The 20,680-nt window shown below is 46.8% G+C and overlaps 2 protein-coding genes across 4 annotated transcripts; one reads left to right on the plus strand and one right to left on the minus strand.

Moving 5' to 3' along the window:
• Positions 1 to 1,380: 1,380 nt before the first annotated feature.
• On the plus strand, positions 1,381 to 6,215 carry LOC117590054 (tyramine receptor 1). Its single transcript, XM_034282374.1, has 5 exons — positions 1,381 to 2,196; positions 2,318 to 2,420; positions 3,049 to 3,174; positions 4,201 to 4,378; positions 4,445 to 6,215. The coding sequence occupies exons 1-5, from the start codon at positions 1,665 to 1,667 to the stop codon at positions 5,381 to 5,383; spliced, it is 1,878 nt and encodes a 625-aa protein (XP_034138265.1). The 5' UTR covers positions 1,381 to 1,664; the 3' UTR covers positions 5,384 to 6,215.
• A 550-nt stretch (positions 6,216 to 6,765) lies between these two features.
• LOC117590052 (putative tyramine receptor 2) lies at positions 6,766 to 19,325 on the minus strand. 3 transcript variants are annotated; one of them, XR_004574260.1, is made up of 7 exons: positions 18,803 to 19,325; positions 15,363 to 16,185; positions 13,989 to 14,091; positions 13,795 to 13,920; positions 13,249 to 13,432; positions 7,377 to 7,669; positions 6,768 to 7,248 (listed from the first exon to the last, which is right to left on the minus strand). XR_004574260.1 is itself a non-coding variant. In XM_034282373.1 (6 exons), the coding sequence occupies exons 2-6, from the start codon at positions 16,069 to 16,071 to the stop codon at positions 7,535 to 7,537; spliced, it is 1,257 nt and encodes a 418-aa protein (XP_034138264.1). In that variant the 5' UTR covers positions 16,072 to 16,185; positions 18,803 to 19,325; the 3' UTR covers positions 6,766 to 7,534. The 3 variants fall into 3 exon arrangements, 2 of the variants coding, with proteins under 2 accessions (XP_034138264.1, XP_034138263.1); XM_034282373.1 differs by having other exon boundaries at positions 6,766 to 7,669; XM_034282372.1 differs by lacking the exons at positions 6,768 to 7,248; positions 7,377 to 7,669 and adding an exon at positions 9,678 to 12,351 and having other exon boundaries at positions 18,803 to 19,323.
• Positions 19,326 to 20,680: the final 1,355 nt, after the last annotated feature.

Below are 20,680 nucleotides of genomic sequence, written 5' to 3' on the forward strand. Positions count from 1 at the left end.
GACGGATAAAAGCCGACGAAGTCCCGATCCAGTGCACTCCAAACTTCCCTAGGACTTTATATGAATCTAATTTGTACCCTCTCAAAATGTATATAAAAATTTTGCGCTGACTGCTTCGCTCAGCAGAGGAAAGGGGAGTATCATATCAGGTTGTACACCCCTATGGCCGACAACCAACTGTCAGTTTGCAATCAACGCGTGCCAGCGGCAGCTGTGCTTTTCTATAAGATACTTACTTGTAGGTACATTTCGGGCGCCATTACTCACCAGATTCCCAGTACACTTAGATCCGTGACATGTAAGCATCGATACGGAATCGATGGCCACCCACGCCTACTGGTTGTAGTTGTGGTAAATGTTGCAGAGAAAGAAAACACCAAAGAGATTGTGTGAAGTCGGAGCATTGAGTTCTCATTATACGAGGGAGAGAGAGAGAGAGAGAGAGAGTTGTGGCAACTGTAAATATCCCACTTTGCTTTGCTTTACCGTTCATGTCTGGAAGGGTCAGAAATTGTTTCTGTAGTTTACGTTGCAATTCTACCTGCGCTGATCAGTCCGCGTGCGCTATGTTGGCGCGGCTTGTTGGTTGCTCTGCAGTGCAAGTTCGTGTCATGCATCGAGACCCAAGCTGGTGGATGATTTGAAGAACTTAAATAAAGAACTTAACGCAGCTTACGCTTTATTTTTCTATCACATTTGAGAGAAATGTACCTGAGAGATGTTTGGTAGACATTCGAGAGCGATGCAGCGAAACCAGTTTGTGTTTATTAACGGGGTGTGGAACCATGCCATAGCTCATGTGCATGTCTGATCTATCATATGTATGTACATTGTACCTATAGTGTCATCCGATCGAAGGTTGCTCTCGGTGTAGGCTGCCGCCAAATGCACATTAAAACAACAATTCACAGGAATGCCTTTGGATATGGCTCCATGTGTTTGATTTATTTATTGCCAAACGCTTTATATAAACAATAGAATGGAAACAGATTTTCGGCCGCATTCGTACAATCGTACTCGGAATCCGAATCCGAATCCAAATCGAAATCGAAATGTAATGGGAATATTAATTGGGGGATCATTTAAATATTTTTCGGGCCGTGCAAGTTCCGCTGCATAATTTATGGACGCTAATTACTTTGTTTCGTGTGCTGTCCAAGGCCAATTACGCTTACTTATTGCAATTTATGTGGCCACAGTCCGGTCCGGTGCGGTCCGGCCGTAATTGGAAATTGTGTAAGGCAGACATCGCCGGCTCCACCAACACTGAGAAAACTCACAAAAGTGTTCTAAATTGATGGCAAAAGTGATCAGAGAATCAATCTAGAACTTCTCTTCCAGAGACTCATTCACATTCAATCGAGAGGATGTTGCAATCATCAGCCAATGACTCCAGCAGAATTCAGCAACTTTTACTAGCTGGAGTTTTTCCCTCAGTGTACTGTTTGAATGCAATTCTGGTGCGGTATCTCATCCGTCTGGTATTTTTCTAACGACGACGCCACCGAGTCGGACCGGACCGGACCCAGCCCAGTTTGTGTTGGCAGTTGATTAAGTGAACCTTTCCCCACGCAGAATCAATTTGTAGATGTCCAATACGTACACCTTGGCCGAGGCCACGAAGGAGCGATAGACAGAGGGAGGAGTGTCCACAGTCCACAGTCATGACCATGCCACTGAACAGTATCAACGGAAGCCACTTGCCACGTGCAACTGCCGACCCGCATCAGCCTCATCATCTTCCGCATCAGCAGAGCATGCTGCTCTATTCCGGACTCCTCTCCTCGGCCCTGTCCGTCGCCACGGACTCTAGTGTCAGCACGAGTACGAGTACGAGTAATAGCCTGCTGCTCATTCAGACGACAACCAGTGTGACAAAAGCAGCAGCAGGACTGGGATTGGGATTGGGATCCGCAGACACATTCACGCTCAGGGCTACGACAGCGACAGCGGTGCTGGGAGTGCCGTCGGTGAATTCATATTTGGTGAGCATGCCCTGGCCAAAGTCCCTGGCCGTGGCCCTGTTCCTGGTGCTCATCCTCGTCACAGTTGTGGGCAACACGCTCGTCATACTCGCCGTGATGACCACCCGCCGGCTGCGCACGGTCACTAACTGCTTCGTGATGAACCTAGCCATAACGGACTGGCTGGTGGGCACCTGTGTGATGCCTCCATCGGTCATCCTCTACATAACAGGTGGGTGAGGGTCCATCTAAAGCCCAAATAGCCCTTTTGACAGTCGGGATTTATTGCACTCCTCGCAAGCAAATCCCTTGCCGGTCAAAAGTATTCAGTTCGATAAATATTTACTCCGTAGGCACCTGGCGCTTCGGCTGGATACTGTGTGACATTTGGATCTCCATGGATATACTCCTCTGCACGGCCTCCATTCTCAGTTTGTGTGCCATCAGCCTCGACAGGTAAGCGTTCGTTCAACTGTTCGTTGGGATGTTCAGGGAACTAATTTCTTAATTTGTCGTTGATGTCATAGCCATAGTCCGCCCTGGCCACCGTTACAAAGCCAAATCCAAAGCCATGGCCAAACACTATCGCTGTGGGATGGGATAGATGGGTTAGACAAGGTGCAAAAACAGTGCAAAATAATTTATTTGTTGACGTTTTTATTGCCCCATGACTGTTGCCAGCAGAGAATACCCTTTGACACCACAACTGATGAGCAGCAAGGATTGGGTGGGGCTGTTCACAGTTCACAGTCCAAAGTCCACAATCCGTAGTCCATCCTTCGTTTGCTTTTGTTGGAAGTTTCAATTACATTTTAATGGCATTTCCAAGTTTTGTGTGGTGCTCTCTGCTCTGTTTTCCATTCTCTGCTCTGCTCCTCTGACTTGGGCCATGAGATGGCGTTGGCGATAGCTCACGACCTGAGTGTTGGTCCTGGTGCTGGCCTCGGCTGTGGCTTTATGAACAATATGTCTGTTTGGCTTTTGTTTTTTGTTTATTGTATTTTTCACCATTTCCTCCATTTGCCATTTGCCGTGCGTTTATTGCCGGGCTGTGGCTCTGTGGATCTCTCTCTCTCTCTTTCAGGTATCTGGCCGTCACACAACCCTTGACGTACTCGAAGAAGCGCCGCTCCAAGCGCCTGGCCCTGCTCATGATACTGGTCGTGTGGATAACGGCCCTGTCAATCACATGTCCACCGTATTTGGGCTGGTAAGTAAACCCCCAATAACCACCCAAGGCTCCCGACTCAATGCTCTTTTTTATGGCCTGTCTCCCGATGCCTCGATGCCCCTCCACTGATACCTTTACTGGTGGCTAATGGTATTGGTATGGATAGATAATGGCCAACAAAGGGCCCGTTCCAGTTTCAGTTCCGAAATACATTCGCCGCTTATTTATACACAGACTTTCCACACAATTTCCAGCTACGCCTAAAACATTACGTAATTGCTTCAGCTGTTGTTCTGTTTGGTCTTCTTGCACCCATTACATTGAAGTTTTAATGAGTTGTTAATGACTCTGAATGCCGCGCCACAGCACAGTGGCCTTAACTTTCACTGGTACACACACATACACACATATGTACAAACATCCATAAAATCACTCGTATGCTGCATACTCTGAGGCGCCTCAAATTAACCGAAACACATTCGAGCATGTTCTTTCCACTGCAGTTTCCACATTAAAGCCACCGACTAAGGTCGAATGGGAGCCACAGCTGGGTGGCACATTACAAAAATTCTTCAAATTGTTAGTGTGGGGGGAAAAAGCGCAATTATAATCAGTACAAATGCCACAGAAACACTTTGAGATTCGTTCAGGATATACATATATATATATATATATATATATATTTATATAATATATAATATAATAATCAATTTTAGTTGAGATTCACAAGATCCCAACTGGTGTCACTCATGGTATGGGTATCCCAGGACTCCACTTTCGCCTGGGTCTTGGCATTTTCTGGGAATAGATTTAAAAGTTCGGATTTGTGTGGGCTAAATGACCATCCGGCTTGAGGAGTAGATGTTCGTTCGTAAAAGGGATTCCTTCCAAATGGGAATCCGAGCAAGAGCAACAAATCCACTACTGACTTTGGGCTTGAATTCAAATTTCGCCTTGCTTAACTCACTCGGCTGTCATGGCCAAAGTCCCCAGATCCCCAGACAACCAGACAACCGACTACATATCCAATTCAAGCTGGAATTCAATTTTGCATTCTATTCGCAGGTACGAGGCGGGCCGACATCAGGAGCAGTATGTGGACTGTCGCTACAATCAGAACAAGGGGTACGTGGTCTTCTCGGCCATGGGATCGTTCTTCATACCCCTGACGGTGATGGTGTATGTCTACGTCAAGATTGGTTATGTGCTCACCTCGCGCCGACAGCGCATTGTGCGCGATGCTGTAAGCTGTCTCCATTCTCACCTGAAATGTGTCATAAAGTTTATCATCATCCCAACACACGAACAGAACTCGGAGCGCACAGCGGACTGTGACGTGGATGCCGACCAGTTTATATCCGAGTCGGAGCACTATCACTGCACACCCACAAAATGGCTGCCACACCGGAAGTCCCGCTGGAGGTTCAACTCGTTTCACGAGCAGACAGGCTCCTGCACCAACACCACCACCACCACCACCACCACCAGCGCCAGTGCCAGTGCGGGAAAGCAGTCGCTGAAGTGCTCAAAGTGCCAGGAGAAGGAGAAGGCTGCCGGACAAGTGGTGGACAAGACGCTGACCTTCAAGCACCAGCCCACGTTCTACGAACTGGTGGAGGTCTCTCGCCTCTCCTCACTCATCCACTGCTCGGCAATTAGCTGCAAGTACGGCGGCCCCTGCATGCACTCCACGCCCTCGGGGCTACACTATACGGGCAGCCAGGCCTCCTTCTCAGATACCTGTCTGGGTGCCGCATCCAAGCTGGCCGCCGAGTCGCCATCCGACTCCAGGTCGCAGCAGCAACAGCAAAAGCAGCAGCAGCAGCAGCAGTTTGACGGAGACTCTAAGGGCGGCTCTCTGCAGAAGAGAGTGTTTGACATGCAGCACCATCATCATCATCAGAGCCATCACAATCCCCACCGGATGCCGATGCCAATGCGAGTGTCGACCACGAAACGTGATAGCACAAAGACCGCCAAGACGCTGACGATTGTGATGGGCGGGCTAATTGCTTGCTGGCTGCCCTTCTTTGTCTATTACCTGCTGATACCCTTCCTGCCCGGCCCGGCGGTGCTCGAGGACCTCATGTTCGGCTTCACCTGGGTGGGCTGGGTCAATTGTGCCATCAACCCCTTCATCTACGCCTTCTACAATCCGGACTTTCGCACTGCCTTCTGGCGCCTCACCTGCCGACCCATCTGCAAGGCGAAACGCCCACCCAATCATCTTGCCATGTTCCGTGGCTAAAAAGCATCTCAGGCGTCTCCCCTTTGGAGCTGTATATCTTGATAGTTGTGCCATAATCTGGTCTAGCTAAAGGAAGGTTCCCTCCTATGATCCAAGCTGCGGGAAAGTTGATCAAAATTTGGTCAAAATATCTTCATCTTCCGCACCGCTTTGTCCCCAATGTATCCCAAATACCATATAGATTGACACAATCTCCTCTTTTCCTAGTCGGCAAGATGTAAGTACCTTTAAGTAGAGCATCATCCATAGCATATCCATTGTTTTAGTAGTGTTTTCTTGCCGAGCCATTCGAGCAGATACAATTTAATCCCGGTTAAGATTCCTGCACTAAATCAGATTCTATCATATTTCATAAATATATATAAATGTGTGTGTGTGTGTGCAGTGTGACTGGAGAAACAAAAGACAAATTATAGTATTTGCTGGGTCTTTGTTGCCTGACAGCAATTGTTTGAACTGTCTGGATCTCTGGATGTCTGGCAGATGATGATAGTGCTGCATCCTTTGTTGTGTGTGTCCAGTGTGTCCACTGTGCGAGAGTGGTCTTGTCCAGCTCTGTCACTGTGTTCAGTAGCTGCCAACGACATATCTGGAGTATCCTTTGTGGGTCCGTCCCGTCCCGTCCCTTCAGGCAGTGTCCGGCAGAGTCCGGCCAACCCATTTAATGTTTGAGCAATTGTCTGGGGGCGCTGAAACTGAAACTGAAAGTGTAACTGAAACTAAAACAGGATTTCGAAGCTTCAATTGTGTGCTGGCAGAGATTTTGAAGTGGGCCCAGAAAAAAGAATCAAAGAACAAAAGAAAAGCCTTCAGCTTTTGTCCTCTCTCTGGAATTAGGCAGCACGTTTTAGGCCACTAATAGAAGTCACTTGACTATAGACACTTTGTATATTTGTATTATGTATCTATATTTAATATTATACTTATTATACTTGTTAAATGTATTTATAAATGTTCTCTTGGAATGGATCTCTCTAAGATACAGAAGTTCTTGCAATAAAAGTGAAGTTCAACTCAAAGGAAAGACACAAAGACTTTGACTTTGGCCAACAGAAGATTATACCGGAGCCCCTATACTGCATTGAGATGTTTTCTGTGTGCCGCCAACTTCTGCTGCTGAGAGTGGCTCCCAGAGGGAGGATGGGAGGCGCCATGGAGCACTAAAATTTCCTCGCAGCCTTGGCTCTTTTTTTTTGTTGTGATTTATTATTGGAAGTGGCAACGAGAACGGAAGCAAAAGAAACGCTGAATCAGAGAGCACCCACAACGAGTGCGACTGGGATTATGGCTCGACTCCATCTCCATTGCCATCTCCATCTCCGACTCCTGCGCCGGTTCCAGCTGCGGGCTACGTGGCGATACATTAATTTAGCTGGAAATAAGGCGTGAAAAAAAGATGCGGTCATCATAATTACGAGCCCACAAACAAAGGTAGAGGCGGAGCTACCACCAACACACACATGTGTGTGGCATATGTACATATGAATATGCGACACTGTGGCAAGCAATTTGTGGCAGGTGGAGCACAGGGACTCTTTCTCTGTAATGAATTGCAACACATTTCCCTGTCACATTTCACTTTTGAGTCGAGCTCAGCGGAAACAGAAAAAGGCAGAAAGGCAGCAGCAACAGCGTCGGCCCCCCAATGACAGCGACAAGTCACCGAACCCTCTGAGAACCCCTCCCACACATACTTGTCCTCGTACACACTCGTACTGTACCGTAATTTGGTGTTTTTTCGAGGGCGGGTTAGTGGCAGTCGGGCTTCTCCTATTTACCTGGTGCCCCTTTTGCTATTGTGCTTTGTTGCCAAAGTTATGTCATCGCAACAGTTGAAAAGATCCTCTGGTTCTGGCTCTACTGCACTGCAAAAAACAAAACAAAATAAAAACAGCATCGATATTTTCAAGAATTTAACAAGTGCGCGGAACAGGAAAAACTTTTCCAATGACAAATGCTGCCTGAATGTTTTTCGAATGAACTTTTGTTTTACCCGTATTTTCCGCTTCCATTATCCTCGCTTTGCATAGTAGGGGGTGCTTGTCATTGAGTGTTCGCTGTGTTTATGTGGGCTGCGCTACCCAAATCTCTTTTGGCTGCAGAGGGGGGATTCGATCAATTAATATAATCCAGGCTGGGGCTCGGGCTCAATTAGAGTCTTAAAACTCCATTTAGAGGATGCTCTGCTGAAATTTGGTACGTAGTACCTCCCGTGGTTGTGGGGGGAGCAGCTCCAATGAAATATTCATAGCTCGACAGGACAGCGGCAGCGGAGAGGAGAGCAAGCTGAAAGCGGTCCATATTTATGGTTATTTTTCGCAACAAGCACAACTTTGCTTTCTAACCGTTCGTTCGCTGGGTTTCCGCTTCCTTTCCCTTTTGTCTGCCCGTTACTCGAAGAGTAAATAGGGTATATTGTATTTTTGCGAATAACGGTTGTATGTAACGCACAGAAGGAAACGTTTCCGACCCCATAAAGTATATATATTCTTGATCAGCAACAATAGCCGAGTCGATTGAGCCATGTCTGTCTGTCCGTATTTTCGTCCGTCCGTCTTGTTTGTCGGCTAGTTCTCAGAGACTATAAAAGCTAGAGCCACCAAACTTTGGGTCCGGACTGCTGTATGCTCACACTGAAACCAGTGTATTTAAAAAACGAGAAGGGACGTGTGGGACGCTTCTTACGCGTCACAACTTTTATACCCGGCACTCAGGACTACATCTAGATGTAGAAGACATCGCCAACCACTAGATATCGTTCACATTACAGAACACAAAGTAAAAAGCCTACTAAATAAAATGCATCAAAAATATTGGATCAGTTAATCGTATTTTCCAATTTATGAGATATTTAAAACAGAAATAAAATTGGTGCTTTTTCCCTGCACATTCTGTGAAATAATGACCGCTAGGTTTCACAGCAGGTTTTTCGAAAGTAGCGCCATCTATGAAAATTTCTTATACGCAACTTTGATGGTCACTCTTTTTCTAATACAGAGCGTTAAAAACCGAGTCTTGGTTTTAACTTTTTAAAAATTAGCTTTTGGCCACTGTTTCCGCAACTCCTCGCAACCAGTTCGGAATCAAAATCTCGAAATCTGTTCGGCCGAGTCGGAATTCAAATAAATTTAATCTCTTCCTCTTTTCAATTTCGATATTCACCTATTAAATGCATGTTCTCCTCTTTCTCTATCTATGGCCATTTCCTACGGAATGGCGTTTTAAGTTTTCTTGTATCTTCAAAACTGTAGATTTGGGGGGTTTTCGGGGGCGGAAGGGGGCGTGGCTCATTTTTGAAATACACTGGTTTCAGTGTGAGCATACAGCAGTCCGGAGCCAAAATTTGGTGGCTCTAGCTCTTATAGTCTCTGAGAACGAGCCGACAAACAAGACGGACAGACGGACAGACAGACAGACGGACAGACAGACATGGCTCTATCGACTCGTCTATTGATGCTGATCAAGAATATATATACTTTATGGGGTCGGAAACGCTTCCTTCTGTGCGTTACATACAACCGTTATTCGCACAAATACAATATACCCTATTTACTCTTTGAGTACCGGGTATAATTAGCCAGGCCCCATTCCGCCCCCGAAAAAGGGCGAAAACCTACAATTTTGAAGATAAAAGAAATCTAAAAACGCCATTCCGTAGGGAATGACCATATCTATCAGATCACCATATTGGAATCCGATTGGATTATTATTATGGCCACAATGAAGAAATTAATTTCCAGTGGCTAAACCCACCCCGTCCCGCAGCTTATATTTGTTTTTTGCACATTCTCTAATTCACACTCTGCTTCGCGCAGACACGTCTCTGCCTCGTCTCTGCCCTGACTCTGCAGTGTGTGGCTCTAGGGGAGGGTGGCGAACTAAAGGAGTTGGAGTGAGTAGTGTTGTTGATGTAGATGACAGATGAAGAAAAAATGTAAAACTTGACAAAAAATGTAAAACTTGACAAATAACCGCAAAGGTGCAGATGTAGTACTGAGTGCCGGTATAAAAGTTGTGACGCGTAAGAAGCGTCTCACACGTCCCTTCTCGTTTCTTTATTTTTTTGGTGCTGGTGAATTTGTTGCTCTTTTAATATGTATATAAACACACAAATGTGTACATGTAGGTACATACTCGTACATACTCCTACATATATGTATATGGATATCCCCTGCATTTGGTTGTGAATTCAAATTTGAAGCTGATCAATAATTCACGTCCCACCAAGAACACACTAACCATTGTTCATGGGTCCGAAATCCTTAAATAACAACGGATCTCTATCCGTGGAGAGTTGTCTTTTCGATTTATCTATTTATTTGTTTGGTTGGTTCTTCACAAAAAATGATGTTGCGTACACATAACTGTTACTATAAATATATATGCAAATTGTGCGGATTATGTATATGATATTACTCGTATTCGTCGTACATCCCTCCCTGATGAGAGATTGCACATGGCACATGGCGGATGGAGGAGCTCTTTGTGTTTGTTTGCTTTAGCCAAAAGTTTGAAATTCTTTCACCCTCTCAGGGTTTAGACCCGACATTTGAGCTGAAATTCGGGATTCTGAATTTGGTTCTGAGGAGTGAGAGGAGGATTGCGATGAGAAATGCTATGCTCCAACGTGTATATGCTGATGAGGCTTCGTACTGACTTAATCTCTTGGTCGTAGCATTGCTTGATTACGTTTATGACTTCACACGAAGCGAGGGGAATTAAAAATGATGTACAAAGTGGAGGACACTGTGATAAAAGTAGATTGCTTGGTGAAACACGTTAAATTGTACTAGGCTCTGGGGTTAGCTAAGCTGTGGCTTGATGGCCTGAATAAATTAATTCTAAATTATATAGCATTCTCTCTCTTACACACACACACACGCACACGCACTTTAGGTCTAAGGGAAAACTCTTGAAGTTGTAATGGACTCCAACTATAAACTAAATCACAGTAACTCTCTTTTAACTGGCTGATTAAAGCTAATTCTCGACTGGAATCCCCACTAAAAGTGCGGCCCGGACTTGTCGTCACTCTCTACTGTAAATCAGGCCGAATGCTATCTACTGTCTCTTGGATTTATGGTGCACCGATATCAGCTATGACAGAGTTCAGGTACAGAGAAAGTAGCCTCTCTGATATATTTGGGCACTTAACTCGAGTCTGATAGGGCGAAGCTGCCTCATAAATACTTCACACACTCGTCTGCCAAAGAGAATGCACAATTCGTTCGGACAGGTGTCGGGGTCACCAAAAGGTGACCCACCCCAGGACATGTTACACGCACGCACCCATTCCTCCATCCCTGAATAGCTGAATATTAGAGTGGGAATGTGAGCAGAGCAGAGCAGGGAAGAGATGTGTGCGCAATTTCGGTGAACCATATAACCAAGCTTTCTCAACCATCTAAACTGTCTATGCCGCTGGCTCCAGACACAGACACAAACACAGCTATTGCTACTGCTAGTGGCACTGCCATGTTGTTGCAAGTTCGACGAGAATGGAGCATGGAGCGGAAAAGTCATGCGGAAATTACTAAATCGATACGTGATGCCACGTATCAGATTTTGCACGCGCCTCCGACCATCCGCTCGTATGGAAAGCGACTGCATAAATGCCTTTAAATCATGTGCAACAGTGGAAACATATTTATTCGTGTTTGTACGGACAACGACACATCTCATTTAGCCATAAAAACGTATAGCGAACGACCAATCTATGGACGTTTCCTGCCTTGCAACGAGTCCGGTCCGAGCCACGTCCAGTGGAATCCTCGCTAGGCAGTCGAATAATCTAGGATGGAAACGAGCCCTGACGGTGAAGGGAAATGAAAATAAATTATACAACAAACTGAAGAACAATTACACATCCGGGTGGCATGAGGAATGGGCATGGGGATGGTGAGGGTTTGCTTGCTCAAGGTGCAATTAGGGACCACACCTAAAAGTGTATGAATAAGTTAATCATATGTTGTGCAGTGGCAATTTGTTCCGGGCTTGAGTATGAGTTGAATGGGAGTGAGGAGCTTCCTTTTCTATCGCCTGATGGACATGGTATTGGTGGGGAACTGCGGCTTCTGGTCGGAGCTAAAGAAGCGCTTGCAGGTGAGGCGCCAGAAGGCAGTGCGAAAATCGACGCTGTAGAAGGCATAGATGAACGGATTGATGGCACTGTTGAACCATCCCAGCCAGGTGAGTGCCTTGGCCAGCATTTGGCTGGCCTGGTGCTCCGCCAGAAACGGTGTGATTAGATAATTGATGAAGAACGGCAGCCAGCAGGCTATAAATCCGCCCACCACGATACTCAGTGTCTGCGTCGTCTTGGTCTCCTTCTTCAGCGACGTAATGCGATTCGACAGCGATTTGCTGTTGCTGTTGGTGTTGGTGTTCGAGATGGTGCTGCTGGGATTCGGGACGGCTGTGGTCGCACCTCCCTGATGATGTTGATGCTGGTGATGGTGATGATGGTGTCCACGCAGTCGATCCCGCTCCCTCTCCCTCTCCCTCTCCAGGTGCGAGTGCCGAAAGCTATGGGCTCTGGCCTGCCATTGTGTGTCCAGGAGGCTGCTGCCCGGCCCGATGCCACTTGTCATTGTGGTGATGGTTGTCGATGCGGTCAATGTGCGCTTCAGGGACGAAGGCCGTGTCAGCTCGTAGCATCCATTCTTAGCCCCACTGGCTGCACCACTGCCTCCGACTCCGCCACCACCACCACCACTGGAGGGTAGTGCGAGCTGCGACTGGCAGTGAATGCCTCCAGCCACAGTTCCTGCTCCTGCTGCTGCTGCTGCTCCTGCTGTGGCCACGCCCAGCTGCTCGCTGTCGCCCAGCATCATCTCGTGCAGCTCCTTGGCAATTGTCTGGTTGGAGAAAGTGCGCGACGTCGCCTGCCGCTGTCGATGGCCCGCCGAGCTGTGCTCCTGCTCTGACAGCTCGTTCTCCACGTCCGCCGCCGTATAGCGCTTGAATTTCTAGACAAGACACGCAAGGTGCACAAAGGTAACAAGTCAGTGGATGATAAATAACTTAAAAGGGAGCAAGAGTGCGCTTAAAGTTTGAAAGTCTACAAAAAATGGCAGCAGGAAACCGCAAGCTGCCCTTTGCGCTAGAATTTCTCGCATTACTCTTTAAAGGGAAACTCTACACACATACCGACAGAGGTCGGACATCTGTACATACATACATACATACATTTGTACATGGCTTTTGCATGGGAGAGTCGGCAAAAAGTTGGATTGTGGAGGGAGGATTGTTGGCACCCACATGGCGAATGCTTAAATACACTGCACGAACATAGTTCGTTTTCGGCGGAGAGACTTCGCTCAGAGTTTCATTTGACAGTTTACCAATACGATCTACGATAATGACTTTTGGGGTAAGAGAATTTTAAGTTCACTTTAGGCTGAAGAACCAGAATCTACCTTGCATAAATCTGTTGAACCGATTTTAGCCGATATGAACTTGTACGCAGAATCTAATCCAAGCGTGTTCAAGGGTAATAAATTGCAGCTCGTTGCTTTTCAAACTTGGAGAATGCCCGCGACCCTGCATAGGGACGGACATGACTCGGATCGACAGACAGGGAGATGGGAACAGGAACGGGAACGGGAAAGCGATGCATGCCCCTGCATGCTGGGCCGTGGCATGGTATTTAAATCTGTGTAAGCTCCTAGCGTATGGGAATTATGAAACAAACGTGCAGCAGTTTGCTCCGTACGTGGAGTGGAGGCTCTCTCCAGGCTGCGGCGGGACTTAAGTGTAGGAGAACAGAACTGAACGGAACAGAAAAGCAGCTGCTGCTGCTGCTGCACTATTTTGTGGGTGGTGGGTTTTGTGTGGAACTGGAACTGGAACTGGTTGGGACTCACCTTGTTGTGAACACTTATGTCGGTCATATTGTCGTGCCTCGATGCGATGACACAGGAAATTCTTGCATACACATAAATCATGACTGCCATCGGTATGAAGAAGGAGCCCATGGCCGAGAAGATGACGTAGCCCTCGTTTTGGTTGTAGCGGCACTCCCGCAGGTCCCGTCGCCCCGGTTCGTACCTGAAGACAGCAGCAGAAGGATGCAATGTGCAAGTTAGTCGAGTGGCAGAATACAATTTATTAAAACAAAGTCGGCTGCTAATGCGAGTTGCAGGAAGTTCTCAATTATTAGCCTCCCCGACTCCCCACAAGCACTTTCCACCTTATTATATTCGCTTGTTCTTCAGTCTGGAGTAAGGTGAATTTATTTTTGCTCTTACGGGGATGATCCGTTTGTCAGTGATGCATGAAAACAACAACAACAAACAACACAAACACCGCTTGACCATGGTGAAATTACTAACTAATTTCACCATGGTCTTGAGTAGAGTCTCGTCGCAGCTCTTTGGAGTGGGTCGGTCAGGGTCAATTTGCATACTCACCAGCCGATGAGGGGGGGACAGGTAATGGCCAGTGCCAGCAGCCAGACGATTAGGATCATGATTAGGGCCAATCGTTTCGAGCGTCGTTTGCGCGAATACGTGAGCGGCCTGGTGACGGCCAAATATCTGATGGATAGATTAACGTTTGAGGGAAATATGATTATGGCTGACATCTGCCCACAATACACACGTACCTGTCCACGCTGATGGCGCACAAACTGAGGATGGAGGCCGTGCAGAGCAGCACGTCCAGGGAGATCCAAATGTCGCACAGCACCCAGCCGAGCTGCCATGAGCCTGCAATCAAAATTCCAAATTAAAAACTTCACCGGCAAACTTAAAATTCCAGAGTCCCGGGTCCAAAGTCAATTTGATTAGCAACAAGCCAACAAGGCAGGCAGGCGGTAGGCAAAAGATTCAAGCCAAAAGGTTTTTCGCCGTACCATGGCAAATGCCCCACCTAAGGCCAATTAAACGAGCCAAAGCCCTCAACATTTTGGGGCAACGCTTTGTGGGTCACACTCCACTGGACCCGGACTAGACCCGGGCTGGACTCGGCATTGAATTTGTGGGCACTTTGAGTAGTTTCTTGGCTCCAGCCTGTCAACCGATTAATTTTTTAATCAAGGGCCCCGCAATGCTCTCCGGGCACAGAATGAAATCTTGTTTTTCCTTGCTTAGCCAAGACCTCTGCATTGGAGCCAAGGGAGGAGCCACCTCATTAGGTGGGGCGGGGCGTCCAATGCGGAGATTGCCTGAGGCTGCACAGCTCCCCAAAATAATAGAGAGACGAATGCTCCTAGTATAATTTTGAGATGCAGTTTGGAAGTTCAATTTGTTGTTTGCTGAAGCCGCATGGACCGGAACTTGAGTGCACTTTCAGGCAAAAAGTAATCATAGTGACCAAAACGAAGGAAATAAGGAAGGGAGATTCTTAGAGAAAGGCCAAGAGATGTTCAGCCGCAAAGTTTTAATGGGAACTAAGGCCAGAAAAATATAATATGGAATGACCAGTCGGAGGGGCGACTTCTATCGCTGGCCCATGGAGAGACATGCTCCCATTTTGGCTGATTGTGGGAAACTTTCGGCATACCGCAGCCTTTAAAGCATGCCCCAAACATTGACTGCGGAATGTCTCCCCTTTTTTTGTTTTTGTCGTTTGGCTGGGCTGAAGGAAATTGCAGGAAGGCGAAGGCAACAAAAAATGAAAGAAATTCTTTTGGTTCAAAGAATACAAATCCATAAGGCGAGAGAGATACACATATATTCCCTCCACCTTGGCGCATTTTTACATACATAAATATGCTGCGAAATATGTATGTTGACGGGTCCCGCGGCCACTAATGCTCCCCAGTTCCAGACCCAGTTCCGTTCTTATTCCTGTTCGTGTTCCTTTGTTCAATAAGGAGGACGGAGGTAGATGAGGGGCGTGGCCTAGCCGGAAAGCTTTTGTTGGAAAATATATATATTTTTTTTGGTTTTTTTTTTCGGGGATTTGCCGGAATGGCGTCTTCATCTTTTAATTCCTACTTGCAAGCAGGGACTTTAAGGTCGAAAAACCAACTCACCTGTGAGATGGACTGCCACGGCTGGGGGCATCACGAATATGCCCACAAGGAGGTCCGCCACGGCCAGACTCATCACGAAGCAATTGGTGATGGTGCGCAGGCGACGAGTTGTCAGGATGGCCAATATGACGAGGGTGTTGCCGATGACGGTGACCACAATGAATGTCGCAAAGACTGCAATCAGGCAGATGCCCTGCCAGGACAGGACGAGATCGTAGAAGTGCGCCCACTCGGCAGCGGCCGCGGACTCGTTGTAGTAATTGAATGTGGTCACGGCTGCGGTGGGTGCAGACTCGGTGAGGCCCACGCCCACGCTCACGACCACCCCATCGCCCTCATTAGAGGTTTCATTTGTGGCACTCTGCGGCAGGATGACATTCAATCCCTGGCCAGTGCCAGTTCCTGTTCCTATTCCTGTTCCAGCTGCCGCTCCCGCTGCTCCCACTGCTCCCACGCCTGCGGTGCCATTCCCATTTGCTGTGCCAAGCAGGTCCTCGTAAACGATGGAAATGTTCTCCTGTCCCAGGCCAAGGCCCAGCCCCAGTCCCAGCGAGGAGGCAGCCACATACATGAGCGACGGATAAATGGCGCTTAAATTATTCAGCTGCAAGTTGACAGCCATAGATCTGCTTCTGCTTATGCTTCTCCTTCTCCTTTTCCTTATACTCGAATTGCTGCGGAAGTGTTCTCGTGTAGCTCTTGCGGACATCTCCTAAGCCTCTTGACGGCTCACGCACGCTATGTCGAAGCCTAGATGGAACTGCCCAACTGGTGTCATTGTATCGAATTGCTCTTTGATGGCGTTGCTTGCCCAGGGGACAGTCTGCAATCAAACGAAAGTGCGGAATCGGTTGCGGATTATTTACACTGAATACTGGCTGCTGACTGGCGCATATCTTTGGGGCATACACTATCCGACGGAGCTTAGATGTAGATTCTTTAATCAAAACACAATTTGCCGCCCATTCATCGCTGAAAACTTTTCCACTATCCCACACGTGCTCTCTGTCCCACTGACGATAAGATTGATAATCGCTCGCTCTCTCTCTCTCTCTCTCGAAACTTTATTAGATTTCCCCCCACAAATTATGATGAGGGATGAGGAGCTGTGCTGTGCTGTGCCGCGGATGAGTGTTGACTGAATGAATGGAATGAACAAAGTGGGTGCTGCCAGTTCTGCCGCCCGGCAAAAGGGTTCGACAGTTCTTGGCTCTTCTGTTGACAATAATTTGGCATTAAGCATTATTTATTCAACGCTCTGATAGTGTGGGTTTTCTGCTGATTGCAGAATGTATATATGTACATATCTGGTTGGGTTGGGTGTGAGGGTGCGATAACCGCTATAGACAAAGTGGCGGTGGCGGCGGCGCTGGCGGTGCAAGAACAAGACTCCAGCTTCAGCATAAACTTCCCTTTTGTGGTGTTTTCCAGCAGAGTTTGCACATTTAAATGATAAATCCAAGGCTAACCAAAGGGCAGAGGGTGTTCCCAGAGTCCCCCAAAACGGAATGTGCCATAAAAGCGTTTCTCGCTCACATGATATCAATCTATAGAGCGGGGAACTTTTACTCTTTTATTTTACACATCTACCTACGAGTGTATGCTGCAGTTTATGTACAAATGTTTAGACAGCCCCATGACGTACTCGTACTCAAAGTGGCAGCGATAAATTAGACAGATATGGGGGCCAAGGGACAACGGCTGCTCGTCCATAAGTCAATGCCAAGGTGGCAAGGTAAGGCAAGGTATTGATCAGTTGAAGAAAATGTGTCATCCCATCTGATAACGCGGCTCATGCCTCGCGTCTAATTGAGGTACATATATGTATAATTATAATCATACTTGAGTAGTGGAACGGGGGGGAATGGGGGCGAATAGAATTTTAAGTGTGCAATTGGAACCCGCTGCAAATATCGAATGATACCAAAAATAGATTTATGAACACATACATCTGCCGAGGGGTATTTGAAAGGGATATTGGCCGCCGCCTGCTGCCGAATCTGACCGTGATAAGCTTTGGCGTTTTTATGGCCACTTTGATTAATAATCCGATTCGCAACTCAATTGTTAAAGTTCACACATGAATTGGGACAATCTGCGGACAATTTCCATAACAATCGAGGCAATCATCGAGGCTAAGATCCGCCGAGGATAGTCTCTTGAACTAACTTTCTCTTAAAGCATGCAAATTGAGTTGGAAAATCTTGTGAAAATAAGTTGTTTGCTTTTGCATTTGCTATTTGCATTCGTTTTGTGTTCTTTGGCTGTAGCGGAAAATTAAACTGTTTGAACTGAAATCTCTCTATTAGCTGGAAGCCACTGGCGATTCTTTGAACACACATGTTTCTGTGTCATCAATCAAGTTCTTGGGCCAGCACTCATCTCTCTCTCTCTCTCTCTGGACATATGGGAAGAGCTACTTGCATAAATATCATCCGATACAGCATTGATGCTTGATTTATTCACACTCAAAGTTCGGGCCCAGCGAATAAACAATGCCCCCAGTGAGTGTTCTGAGTGTTCACTTGTACATATGCTTCATACATACACGTATATGGAAATACATTTGAATGCCGCTCTTCAGGGCTCTTTTCCATAAGAGATTTTCCAGCGTTTTTGGACTCTTTGGCAGCTGGCGGCCTTCACCTTATTCCGCTTTAATTGACCAAGACACATTTCGTTTTCAATATTAAGAGATTTGGCCAAATGGCATTCAGCATTCAAAAATAATTGGCAGGGCAGGGCCAGACTTTATTTATTTGAATGTATGGTTCCTGTTTTTGTACACCTCTAAAGAGAAAGAGAAGAAGAGGAGTTAACTGCTGAATTATATCAAAACGCAGTGCCACCAAAAGTTCGCCCGACTGCCTGCAGCCTTTGCTAGTTTTCGCCATTGTTTTGGTCGAGCATTTGTTGCAATTTGCGGACTACATGGCGTATGTGTAATATGCAATTCTCAAATAATATTTCTCTGGCAGTCTTGTATTTTTTAGCAACTTCCCTGCCCTTCCCCTCTGGGGCCCATCTAGGGGGAACGCTTCCGCCAACCGCAACGGAGTCACTGCCACACGCTAGTTGGTGTCTCTGATGTGACGTCAATGCAGCCACAGGGCAACCGGGCAACCAGCCAACCAGAAGCAGTCTCAGTCTCAATGCACAGTTTAGTTGCTAGTCCAAGTGTGTCAGCTATAACTTGATATTTATTGTGCTGCCAGACACTTATTTGTAGCTCTTTATTTAGCAGTCCAATCGAGGTGTTTAGCTTGAAAGCATTTTGCCATTACTCCCGCCTGATCTGTGCAAATGTCTCACCCAGAAGGCACTCTGCATACCCATAGAGCCACTTGAATTAAGGCCAACAAAACAACTGCTACGAGCGATTGGGTCCTTTCCTGAAGCGGGTCCTGAAGTGAGAGCTGAAGTCCTATCTGTTTACTTACTTAATGCAATCGCTGTGTGTGTCCTCCGCTCTTACTGCCAAACACTCGGCATTGTTTTATTGACACAAAGTTATATATTATAATTATTATTACTGTTTTTTTGCCCCCACATACACAGTGTCTCTCTCTGCAGCAGGTCGCAACAGCGAAGGCCCACTGAAGTGGCCAGAACGCTGTTTAATTTCAAACTTAGTCGAGTGCCCTACAACTGCAAGTGGATGAGGAGACACAGCAGCAGCAGCTGATTCACTTGCAATTTATTCATTAGTAAGTATTTAAGCGAATGCCAACGAATGCGCTCTTCTCTTCGCTCTTCCCGCACAAATTCAAATTTACGTTATCGTTCGGACAGCGTTAAGCCCCGTTGGCTGATCAATCGCTGACTCGCTCACGGACGACTGTGATTGTGATAAAGGTGATTCGGTAAGGCCAGAGCACGTTGTCGGGCTCCTGGCACTGGGTTCGACTACGACGCGACCGCCTCGGTTCAGCGCTTCATGGAAACTGAAACGGAAACTGAATTGAATCGGCAGACTCGGCCAAGTGCCGCGAAGTGCCGTGTCGCTCGGGGGTGTTCGGGCCGTCTGTCTGTCCCCATCTATCAGTGGGATTGGGCTTGGGGCTTCCATGCCAGTGAACTGTGGATCCCAATCCTGTCGGAGCACACAGCCAAAATATTTCGACAATTGTGCAGAGCAAACATTCGAAATTTGAATATCCAAAGCTCACTTAATTCGCAAAAGTAATGTTTAATTAGGGCCTAAAATGGTGTGATATGCGAACAGTTAAACTCTCTCCCCTCCACTGATAAGCAATTACGGAGAACAGAGATTTGAAGTGAGTTTCCCAAATGTAAGTGTGTTCGCGGGTACTCGGGAAATCTAATTTAAGACTTTTATGATAGCCTTATGGACATATAGACATAGTAATAGCTGCCGCCCCGCGTCCACATGCTTATCCATATATATTGAGTGGGTAAATACATATGTACATATGTATATCTACCTATTGTTTGTACATTTTATACGTTATTGCCTTGCAGATGCGTCTTCTATTGCTATGGCTCTCATAATGAATAGTGTCAACAGCTGCCTGCCCCAGCACTCGCTTCTGTGTGGATGTTGTTGTATTTTGATTGCGTTCCACAAGGTTCATTTTGAATGCAAGGTGAATGCTTCCACAGAGCTCCAGCTCCACTGACTGACTGCCGGCTGCCCCCTCTATGGAAGGTAAACAAAGGCATGCGCCCTGACGTCAAGCCGAGGCAACCGGAACAAGCCGCAGCCAAAGCGAAGCGAAGTCAAACCAGAGCTTGGACCACAATGAGCGCCAATATCTGACTACAGATGGAAGGAAGGACTCTGGCTTCAAATCGATCTATCCAAAGAGTGGAATACGAAACAGATTTCGTTTATTCGACACTTTTCCGACTGGGGTGCCGGTAAAAACTAAAGCAAACTTCTGGGCTGCACATGGAAATGCCAGCACTCAAGTAAAGTCTCACCCTTAACTGCTTCATTTATTCACATTTAACCTGCTTAACTGATGTATCTGTATCTCTATCTGTGGCTGTGGTGCACAGTTGGACATCACTTAGATTGATTAAATGTGAGTGAAATCAGTGCGAGTGCGGTTCCGGCTAAGTGACGTCTGTGGGCTCGATGGCTCAGCAAAACTGGTGTCTAAACAAAAGCATTTACGAGTATCGTGAAAAGGGTAAAGGGCAAAGTCAAGAGGGATCACAGCGTGGGCGAAGGGTAAAGGGTGAAAAACCATTTCTAGTTTTGGGCCGAAGTTTCTGCAACATCATTTAATTATCAAATGCACGTACATAAGTGAGTTTTGCAGTGACAGGAAGGTCGTCACCCAGTCGCAACC

This window comes from Drosophila guanche, unplaced genomic scaffold (genome assembly GCF_900245975.1).
Source record: "Drosophila guanche unplaced genomic scaffold, DGUA_6, whole genome shotgun sequence".
NCBI classification, from domain to species: Eukaryota; Metazoa; Arthropoda; class Insecta; order Diptera; family Drosophilidae; genus Drosophila; species Drosophila guanche.

What these genes read in the sequence shown, in the direction of transcription:
- LOC117590052 (XM_034282372.1), bottom strand. Translation starts at nt 16,071, where the DNA reads ATGTCCGCAAGAGCTACACGAGAACACTTCCGCAGCAATTCGAGTATA. An exon ending in CGTGGCAGTCCATCTCACAG is followed by an intron (nt 14,092 to 15,362) that starts GTGAGTTGGTTT and finishes TTTTGATTGCAG; the next exon opens with GCTCATGGCAGCTCGGCTGG. An exon ending in TGTCCCCCCCTCATCGGCTG is followed by an intron (nt 13,433 to 13,794) that starts GTGAGTATGCAA and finishes TGCTGTCTTCAG; the next exon opens with GTACGAACCGGGGCGACGGG.
- LOC117590054 (XM_034282374.1), top strand. Translation starts at nt 1,665, where the DNA reads ATGACCATGCCACTGAACAGTATCAACGGAAGCCACTTGCCACGTGCA. An exon ending in GGTCATCCTCTACATAACAG is followed by an intron (nt 2,197 to 2,317) that starts GTGGGTGAGGGT and finishes TTTACTCCGTAG; the next exon opens with GCACCTGGCGCTTCGGCTGG. An exon ending in TGTCCACCGTATTTGGGCTG is followed by an intron (nt 3,175 to 4,200) that starts GTAAGTAAACCC and finishes TTCTATTCGCAG; the next exon opens with GTACGAGGCGGGCCGACATC.